The 10,574-nt window shown below is 44.8% G+C and overlaps 1 protein-coding gene across 2 annotated transcripts; it reads left to right on the top strand.

Annotated features, from left to right (window-relative positions):
* Nucleotides 1-2,499: 2,499 nt before the first annotated feature.
* On the top strand, nt 2,500-10,070 carry LOC109974459 (C-1-tetrahydrofolate synthase, cytoplasmic-like). Of its 2 annotated transcripts, XM_020624659.1 has the most exons (13): nt 2,515-2,682; nt 3,724-3,820; nt 4,018-4,086; nt 4,143-4,158; nt 5,171-5,230; nt 5,793-5,846; nt 5,925-6,061; nt 6,915-7,015; nt 7,390-7,526; nt 7,764-7,875; nt 8,499-8,626; nt 9,290-9,349; nt 9,859-10,070. In XM_020624659.1, exons 2-12 carry the CDS (start codon nt 3,726-3,728, stop codon nt 9,338-9,340), a joined length of 960 nt encoding a protein of 319 aa, XP_020480315.1. In that variant the 5' UTR covers nt 2,515-2,682; nt 3,724-3,725; the 3' UTR covers nt 9,341-9,349; nt 9,859-10,070. The 2 variants fall into 2 exon arrangements, with proteins under 2 accessions (XP_020480316.1, XP_020480315.1); XM_020624660.1 differs by lacking the exons at nt 9,290-9,349; nt 9,859-10,070 and having other exon boundaries at nt 2,500-2,682; nt 7,390-7,614; nt 8,499-8,617.
* Nucleotides 10,071-10,574: the final 504 nt, after the last annotated feature.

Raw genomic sequence — 10,574 nt, 5'->3', positions numbered from 1 at the left:
AGCCCTGACTTAAACCCAATTGAGCATCTCTGGAGAGACCTGAAAATGGCTGTCCACCAACGTTTACCATCCAACCTGACAGAACTGGAGAGGATCTGCAAGGACGAATGGCAGAGGATCCCCAAATGCAGGTGTGAAAAACTTGTTGCATCATTCCCAAAAAAACTCATGGCTGTATTAGCTCAAAAGGTGCTTCTACTAAATACTGAGCAAAGGGTCTGAATACTTATGACCATGTGATATTTCAGTTTTTCTTTTTTAATAAATCTGCAAAAATGTCAAAAATTCTGTGTTTTTCTGTCAATATGGGGTGCTGTGTGTACATTAATGAGGAAAAAAATGAACTTAAATGATTTTAGCACTGTATTTCGTTGCCTTGTATTTGTACATGTGTAATGACAATAAAGTTGAATCTAATCATTTCACTGACTAATTCACTTTGTCAATATAGTGTAACGTGAACTGGAAAGATAAAGAAAAGCTGTCCAAGCAGACATTTTATGTATAGTAATAATTTCCATCATACTTTTACTACGTGCATGTTTTTTTTGTTTTTTTTTTAAATAACTTTGTAGAATTGCAAGACTACCATGTCAGGGTGGAAGGACTGCTATGTTCTCCCAAGAGCAAGAGTTTCCTATTGTTGATATGGTCCGTCAAAACAATCCCATCCAACTCCGTGAAATTCAGCAAAGAGCTATTGAAGACAATTTAAATTTTGAAGGAATCAACAGTGTAAGCCTTTCTACCATTGACCTTGTCCTCCAATGTAACCGCATACGCATGAAGCAAGTATACAGAGTACCCTTTGAGCGCAACTCTGAAAGGGTCAAAGGTCTGTGACATCAGTATGTGCGAGTAAGTACTGTAAACACTCAGACATGTTCAGTGCTGATGCTTACAGTACATTTCTGAGCTTCTAGCCTACAGTTACTGTAAAGGGCGCTGTGTATGTAAATCAGGAGTGCATGCAAAGACACTATTGTAAAAGTCAGTATTCGCTGACGTACTGCAGTAAATTACTTTATTTTCAGAGTGTTGGGATTGGGTTCCATGGAAAGGCCCCATAAATGGATCTTTGTAGATGGAGCAGGATTCAATCTTATGAAGAGAAGGAGAAACGTAATTGGCCAACGTGCAATAATGGAAGTCCCTGGTTAGCGTGGTGGCAATGTCACCCTTTGTGCAGCCATAAGCAATCATGGGGTTCTCCGTGCACATGCAGCCCTGGGGCCATACAATAACATCTTCTCACGTTTCTGGATGGTCTAAGAAATGTTTTGTTTGATTGAAAGTAACAGGATCAGCAGCAGGAAGTGCAACCTGTCTGTTGTTGTTTGGGACAATGTCATCTTTCACCGTGGTGTCTGAATACACAAGTGGTTCAACAACAACAACCTGCAATTTTAAATGTGTTCCTTCTACCATGCAGCCCTTTTCTCAACCCAGTCGAAGAGTTTCTCTGCATGGCAGTGGAAAGTCTATGACCGAAACCCAAATATCAGGGAAAATCTGTTACAGGCAATGGAACTGGCCTGTGGTGAGATAGACGTGCAGTCTTGTCAAGGCTGGATCCGCCACACCAGAGGGTTTGTTGCCTGGCAAGGGACAACATTGCCTGCGTAGATGAAGTCCTCTGGCCGGGCCCAGCTCAAAGACGTGATCCTGAGGCAGAATAATCTTTCTGATGTTTGTTCTTTTTTTGATGGTTTTTGATAAATTCACCAGACTTGGGTGTGATTTCTTTTGTTGTGTGTGTTTTTTCCTATATACATTAAACTTTTTTTTGTAACTACATGCCCTGGATGCTGTGTTCTCCGTTTTTTCTAATGAATGAGCTGCAGTGTTGAATATGATGAACTCGTGTGTGTGTGTGTGTGTGTGTATGATCTGAAAGCACTGTTTGATTTTGCCAGAAGAGTCAGGTTTTGTGAATTTAGTTTGTCTTTGGATTTGTGTTTAAGGTTTTGAGAAAATGACTGATGCTTTTAGCGATTCAGAAAAACTAATACAAAGGTTTACACTGAAAATGTAAAATGATCAACTCCCTGTGCCAGAGTTTGATGCCTGTCCTCTGGACTTCTAAGGTAAGTAATACTAATAATTTCAGTGCATACCGATTTATTCTAACAACGTTATTGCTTGTTTTGCCTGTGTATTCATTTGGTTAGAGAGGAAAGTTTCATTTCATCTGTATCTGTTTAATTTCCATTATACAGTAATACATGATGTCACTTGTTGTTTCCTTGTCAGTCCATTGGTTTGTGTTTAATTTGTGTAATTATGACCCATCTGGTTTTTTGACTCAGAGGGTAAAAGCTGAAACCTAATGGATTCTAAATTCAGAGTGTTCTGTTTCCTACAGTTCCCATAATGCAACTGGGCAGTGTTAAATTAGAGACAGACAGAAAAACATCTGTAAAGTGGGGGTTTTTTTTCTGCCAAGTGTGTGAGAAAGAAAAACTTCCTCCTCCTCCTTCCTGGAATCTGATTGGCTGAGAGCCCCGCCTCCTCCTCCACTTGATTCCAGCTGGGCCAGTGATCCTCCTCCCCACTATCAGACTGGTCTCCTCTGCTGGTTTGGTTCAGGTCAGAGCAGAGAAACAGTCCCACACAGATAAAGTCACAGAACAGACTGAAAACATGCAACACAGACACTGTAGCTTCCTGTTCGTCTCTCAGGTAAGGTGCTGCTCCGAATGTTTACCGCCACATTCCTTCTTTCTGCTCGCTGAACACGTCGCCACATGTGTCTGCAGCTGCATTTGGACTCTGACTCACACGGTTGTATTTTGGACTCTGACTCACACGGTTGTATTCTGGACTCTTCACTGAGACTCTGTTTTTAACCAAGGGAGTTTTAATCATTAACATGTTTGACAACCAGACTGTCACTGGGTTAGACGTCATGTATTCATCAGTGAACACGGTTTATCTAACTTTACTTATACGTGATGTAGGGACAGCTGTGAAAACCAGTCCAAAGAGCTGACGTGGCGTTTCCACACAACACACAGACTGCAGACCACGAAAAGCAGCTTGAGATAAAATGTTGAAAACTCTGGGTTATGAATATTTTGCCCGATTGACACAGAATTCACAACACAAGCCCAGTTCTTTCCATGGAAACACTGTGATTGTTGTAGCTCCTCCATGTTTCAGCTGTATTCTTGTGTCTAACTGGTGAAACTGTCTTTGATGCAAGAGTCTGGACAGAACCAGGAAACGGCTCCACATGCTGGACTCACTGCTGGTTCTGAGTCAGATACTGAACCAGACAATCTGAGCATCCTGTTCAGTAAAATATTTCCTGGCTGTGTTTGCAGATAAGTCTGAACGATGTTTCCACCACAACACGTTTGTTCTTTGGTTTTATTTCCAGGACACTTTCGATGTGTGGAATGATTTGGCCATATTGTGTAGCACATTTTAGAATTTTATTTTAAATCAATACAAAAAAAATGTGCAGATTGGAAAAGAGTTGAATTTATTAACTGTCAGTTTCATATTTGATAAGTGAATCAGAATCTATTGATTGATAACCACAGAAGGATTTTCCACTTCCTGTGTGTTCAGGCTCCCATCATGTTTATTGACCACATGTCGGCGTCATTCAGTTAATTAGCAGAACATTACTTATGTTTCTCCTCAGGTTCAGTCTGTCAGCAACAAATATACAAGTTAATCTCTAATGTTAACGGATGCGCTCTCTCTCTCTCTCAGTCATGATCTCCTTGGTCGCCCACTCATTCTGGGCCCCCGGTTGTCAAGGAGGCAGGCGCTCCATGGCAACCATTATCTCCGGCATCAAGACCTCGAAGTGAGTCCACAGCCCAGTGTCTCCCACTGGTTTCCACTTTGTCCCACTATCTCCTAGTTTCTTTCATTTTCTCCCAGTGTGTCCAGTCAGACTATACAGACTGGGACCAGGATTAAACATGTTTCAGGAGGCCTGGGTAAACTGTTACACTGTTGACCTTTGACCTCTGAGAACTGATCCTGGGTCTGTGTGTGCAGGCTGGTGAGGGAGAGGTTGAAGATGGAGGTGGACAAGATGGAGAGTCACTTCTCAGGGTTCAGACCCAGGTCTCCAGGTGAGTCTGCAGGTCACGGGTCTGGTGGTCTACAGGCGAGTCTGCAGGTCTGGTGGTCCTACAGGTGAGTCTGCAGGTCTGGTGGTCTACAGGTGAGTCTGCAGGTCACGGGTCTGGTGGTCTACAGGCGAGTCTGCAGGTCTGGTGGTCCTACAGGTGAGTCTGCAGGTCTGGTGGTCTACAGGAGAGTCTGTAAACTCCTGAGTCTGAGTGATTAACAAGTATAGGTAATGAAATGAAAACACAACCTTCACACTGTGTATAAAACTGTAGTTTCTATTTTGATGCCCACAAAAGCAAAAACAAGACAAAACAGGCCTGTTACTCAGACATGTGATCCACAACCAGGCCACGTCGAGTCAGTCTGTGTGGAATTTGAACTGTGTGACTCTGACGACACCTGGTGGTCAAACAGAAAACATCAGAATCTATCGTTGACTGTTCTGAGACCTGAATGTGAAGATAGAACATGAGGGACTCAAAATGGGACCAAACATCCTCTCAGGTGTCTGGGATCTGGTTCGGGTCCTGATCACAGGACCAGACCAGCTCAGGTTTAGGTGTACGTGCACAGAAACCTGCTGAGTTCACTGCAGCTGCTCTTCTTCACACCAACACTGATAACAAACCTCCTGAAGCTGCACAGTCACAGCTTCATTCACTCAGTCACACACATGAGCACATGACTAGACGTACCGTCAACCTGCTGCACTGGCTGACAGCTGTCCAACCTGCTGAATAGAACTGGTCCCAGTTCAGCACTGGGATTTGGTTATTTAACTTCCTGCAGGTGTGTAGAGAACCACTGAAAGGAATCACTGAATTCTCAGGGACCTTCATCAGGCTTTTAAATGGACACTTCCTGATGTCTGCAGGTTTAACGAGGCTCCGGCCTCTAACAAGCTGCCTCGTTAGACACTCAGGTGTCCATGCTCTTTATTACCTGTGAGATTATTGGTGCTCCATCAGTGCTTTCTCGTTAGGCATGAAGTCACACCAAGTCAACTTCAGTGGGCGTTTGGAGATAAAGGCAGGAACAGTCCAGTGTGTTTTAAAGCTGATCCACTGTGTTTCAGGTGGGAGACAGAGACGACTCCAACCTGTACATCAGCTCCAAGCTGAAGGCTGCAGCAGAGGTGAGGCTCAAAGCAGGAGAACATCCCATACACGCTCATCAGGTTTAAAGTCTGGTGATATTTGACCTTTTATAGTCAGAGGGCTGTCAGGATGTCAGCTGAGGCCAGCGTCACACTGACAGTCTGTCATCACGTGTGTGTTTGGTCACATTTAGTTCCTTTGCTCCTTTGTTATGACCTTCCCTGGCTGACTAACAGTACAGACATGGACAGGACAGGAGTCGTCCTCTCTCTAGTACAACCACACAGAGCACCAGTCTCTCCCACTGTGACCACAGCCGCTGAAGTCGGACTGGGTGTTTTATTTAGTCCCACAGCCTCAGACGAGTTGCACAAGGGTGAGACTCCTGCTTCATCCCAGGTGTTTCAAAGCCCATGTTTTGGTTTTACATGAGAGATGTCTTCACAGATGAGGACTCCAGGGTTACTTTGGCAAACATACATCGGGTTAGCGTCCTCGCCTCTGACACTTCCCAGGGCCGTGACATGACACCGTGCTCATGTTTATATATTAATACTGATGTGTGAAGCTTTAGTAACACGTTCAGTTTCTCATCTACAGATTGGAATCGATGCAAAACATGTGAGGCTGCCGCGCACGGCGACACAGGACGAGGTCAGTGCTGAGCTCATGTCTCTACCCAACATGCATCAGTGGTGAAAGTCCAGCTCAGACTGTTTCCTGTGTCCACAGCTGCTGCAGAGCATCATGTCTGTCAACGAGAACCCATCAGTGCACGGCCTGATCGTCCAGCTCCCTCTGGACTCTGTCAGCCCCATCAACACCGAGCTCATCACCAACGCTGTCTCCCCAGAGAAGGACGTGGACGGGTGAGTGGCCCACAGGAAGTTGACATCATATTTAGTTTGTCTTTTTGTTTATCAGCATCTTCTGTGAATTTGTCTCAGGGTTTTATATTTTACTTGTCCTATAAACTATATTGTCGTAGTCCGAAAATGCTGCATAACACGGCACCATGTGCTCACAGAAGATGCTGTGGGCCGGCACCTGGCCAACAAGCAAGGAGGAGAACACCGGTCCTGTCTTTTCTTGGGTTTTATTAAACAGATTAAAGAAAGCACTTGAAAATGCTGCATAACACGGCACCATGTACTCACAGAAGATCAACAACACAACTCCCTCGGAACTCGACCATGTCCCGCACCAACAGAACACACAGTCACACCCACCTGTTACTCTTTTTATACCCTCCCAATGTGAATACAAGTGGCCGAAATGAGTTTCCTTTGAAGGGTGGTTGGACTTACCCTCAGATATAGGGTGTGGAATTTGGAGTAGAAGTTGCAAAATGCCAAGATGGCAGCCGCCATATTCATATTTTGGCTTCACCTTTGTATAGCAGAAGAAAGTGATGACACTGTCCATACTTATATAAAGTCAGTGGTGTGGGCTTTCAAAGCTCATTTTGATTGGGTTTTTGGATTTTGTTTTCCCTTAATAATAAAAACCTTCATTTAAAAACTGCATGATGTGTTTACTTGTGTTATCTTTGACTAATATATAAATTTGTTTGACGATCTGAAACATTACAGTGTGACAAACATGCAAAAAGATAAGAAATCAGTAAGGGGGCAAACACTTTTTCACACCACTGTATATACAATATAATTATATATATATATAGTTATAGCTGTGTGTGTGTGTGTGTGTGTGTGCGGACAGTCTGAGTTGCATCAATGCAGGGAAGCTGTCTCGAGGTGATCTGAACAGCTGTTTCATCCCCTGCACCCCCAGCGGCTGCATGGAGCTCATCAGACAGACAGGTCTCTCTCACACACACACACACACACCTGAACATGACAGTTATATGTGTCCTTCTTTACACACAAGCTTCATACACACATTGTTCTGAGTTGTGGAACCTCACCGACACTAGGGGAACCAGGGCCCTCTCCTGGAGCCACAGCTGGGGGCGGAGCTGGCTCAACCAATGGGGTCCGGTCACGCAAAGCCTGACAAAGCTACTTAGGGCCAACATGCTACAATCCCACCAGCTGCATGGAGCTGCAGCAGGAAATGATTCAGAGGGTTAAAATAGCAGTGAGCTGCAGCTGTGACTCAGGCCTCTCAGTCAGGATGTTACACAGGTGACACACATTTAAAACTATCTCACCTGTGGCTTCCTGTTCCTGTGCAGGTGTGTCTGTGGAGGGGAAACATGCAGTCGTCATTGGCCGCAGTAAAATCGTTGGCGCGCCGATGCACGACCTGCTGCTGTGGCACCACGCCACTGTGACCAGCTGTCACTCAAAGACAGCAGACCTACCTGAGCAGGTGATGGCACACGGCCGGACACTGAGGATGAGGAGGATGATTACTAGTCTCATTACTAATCTCAGGTGTCACAGCTTTGTTTGCTTTGGTGAGTTCAAGGAAGCTGTGACATTTACGAACTGATGTGATGAAGCTCTGGTGGTTTACACAAGTGAATACTGAGGTGTGAGGTTCTGACAGCGAGGAGAGATGGACCAGCGGTCACTGCCTGATGATGCGTTTCCTGCGTGTCCACAGGTGGGCCGGGCCGATATCCTGGTGGTGGGGGCAGGCAGAGCAGAGATGGTGAGAGGAGAGTGGGTGAAGCAGGGAGCCGTGGTCATCGACTGTGGAATCAACTACATCCCGGGTACACACTGGTACTGCCTCATACCACAGTGACACCGTGGTCAGGGCGTCTGAATATGAACACAACACTGAATCTGCTTTGATCCTAATGAATCAAACAACGGTGGTAGTGCTGTTATAAATGTGGACAGTGTCAGTTCTCTGTTTATTGTTGTGTTGTTGTGTCACTTACGAGTCTCCAGGCTGCAGAGACACCAACAACACTGCTCTTTTCTGTTGTTGAAATCCCAGCTCTCCTCCTCAGTGCTGCTGCTGCCACCAGCCAACATGTAGCTCCTCAGTCTGGTGATGTAATGACTTCCTCTTCACATCACAGCAGGTTTAAGAGTTTACATGAAGGGGTAGTTCTTAAATCGCCACATAATGAGCGTGATTTGGACTAAACCACATGGCAAGCAGACGTTTCTGCAGCTGGTGATAATGAACCTGAACGTGAGTGTGCCTGGACTTTTACTTCAGGCCTGTTGTAAAGCCAGGCTGGTATGAAACGTCCCCAGAGCCGGTGGACATTAAACTGCCACCTGTTCTGAACAACAGAAACTAAACCAGTGGCTCGGTTCTCTGTGTGCTCATGACGTGGAACTAAATACATGTGTACTTATGCTCGTGTGTGACCTTTGACAGATGCGACAAAGAAGAGCAGTAAACGTGTGATCGGAGACGTCCACTACACCTCAGCCAATCAGAGAGCAGGATTCATCACACCTGTTCCAGGAGGGGTGGGGCCGATGACAGTGGCCATGCTCATGGAGGTAGTTTTATCTTATGTCATTTAACACTGACTTTTTAAACTTAGATGTATTTAAGAGACAAAGAACATCCATCAAAATATAAATGATGCAACTAAAACAAACAGGTCATTGATCTGGACTCTTAATGAAAATCAATAATGGTTATGTTTGATCCAGTCAGCAGGCGGAACTGGTCAGGTGAAGGGTTAATATTCAGCCACTTGTCATCAAACTGGTGATGAGACTTTCCAGACTGGTGTTCAGACAGACTGAGGCTGTGCTCCAGTGTTCCAGTCGGTTCCCTGGAGACGGAGCTAGTGATTCAACTCCAGCACCGGGGGAGGAAACACATCACATGTGGAGCAGTGAAAGTCCTGAAACTGTGGACATGGTGGTTGACCAGGACACTTTTATTTAGAGATGTCACGCTAACAGAGCAGGTGTCAGTGCTGTATTAGAATGTCTGAGGTTTATTCACTGTACTGCAGCTTCACCTGTTTGCACAGTGACATGAAACACTCGTGTCCTGTGATGACGACGACGATGTGTCAGTGATGCAAAACTCTGATCACTGATCGGTGTGTGACATCGGAGCTAAAGGTCGGACTGAGTGTAAAATGTGCTGTAGCTTAATGTTCTGTGACTTCTCAGGGTTAATGTAACACTAAATGTGGTTTGTTCCAGAACACTGTGCAGAGCGCCCGGCGCTTCCTCCTGAAGATGAATCTCAGCTGAACCCAGCAGGTAAAAACGGCAGCTATAACCTCTAGAGTCCTGAGCTTTGGAAACCCAAGCTGTGCGGTCCTCATATGAGGACGCAGGGACTCTAGAGGTTAACAATAGAGTCTGGTTGAACCACACACAGGTCATTTGGTAATAAGATTTCCTCTCGGGTTCCTTTTAGTGTTGACTTTATTTCCTGCTATGCTCCCCCCTGCCTGAGCTGTGTTTGTTTAAAACATCTCCAAACATCTAGACAATGGAACTGAAGATTTCACAGACGGAGCTTCACATCTCCAACACCAAAGCTGCTTTTACAAATCAGCTGACTGAGTTTCCCACATGTGCAGGACAAACAATTAGAGAACAGAGTCTGAACAGATGAGACGGCTGCTGGTCTTTTATTTGCTTTATGATGTTGTTTGTCTTATAAAACTGGTTTTTAATCTCGGTGATTTTTTTTCCTGGTGAAATAAATGTGACATTAAAAATAAAGCCTCTCACAGTTTGCTTGTTTTGTTTTCTGCACACAGGTGAGAATGAGATGCGAGCTCAGACACAGAGGAACGTCTTCTGAACAAACAGACCCAGCAGCCGATCTTCTTCCCTCCTCTGCTCTTTAAACCACTGGTCAACACTTTCATTTTGTCTCCTTATGTTTTCTCACTGAATCAGTTGTGTGATCTGAGAGAATCATGTTAGTCAGGAGTCAACAACTTGACTGTGAACACAATAAAATCCTCGCTGCACGTGTCTGTTTTAGACTTTATTTATTTCTGTGTCTGTGTGGAAAAGCCCAAATCATCACTGAAGAATAAACCCGGGGTCGGAGGTCATCGTCATGGAGACGGACAGGCTATCAAATGCCTGATCAGTGTATTGATCACTGACAGACTCCAACAGAACACATGAAGTTTCATTTGTCCTCCAATGAATCCTTTAAAGTGCTCTAATGAAAACGATCTAGATCATTGTTTATTTAAGTCGTTTTCTCTATTTCATCGTTGTGACATTCAGACTTGACTGTCATTGTGCTGCTGTGCACGACAACAACGGGACGTTGGTATTCACACAACAACGAGCAGCAACATAAAGCACAGACACGCACAGATAAAACGCTGTTTCCTGCTCTTGCTCTCACTCATCACTGTTCGTCTCATTTACAGCCTGTTTTTGTTTCTATGTTTGCAGACAATGTTAAAGACTTGTAAACAAGGTGACCGGTCCTGTCCTGTCCCCTCTGGCCACC

This window comes from Monopterus albus, unplaced genomic scaffold, assembly GCF_001952655.1.
Source record: "Monopterus albus unplaced genomic scaffold, M_albus_1.0 scaffold334.1, whole genome shotgun sequence".
Classification (NCBI taxonomy): domain Eukaryota; kingdom Metazoa; phylum Chordata; class Actinopteri; order Synbranchiformes; family Synbranchidae; genus Monopterus; species Monopterus albus.
This window is presented reverse-complemented; position numbering and strand designations above follow the sequence as displayed.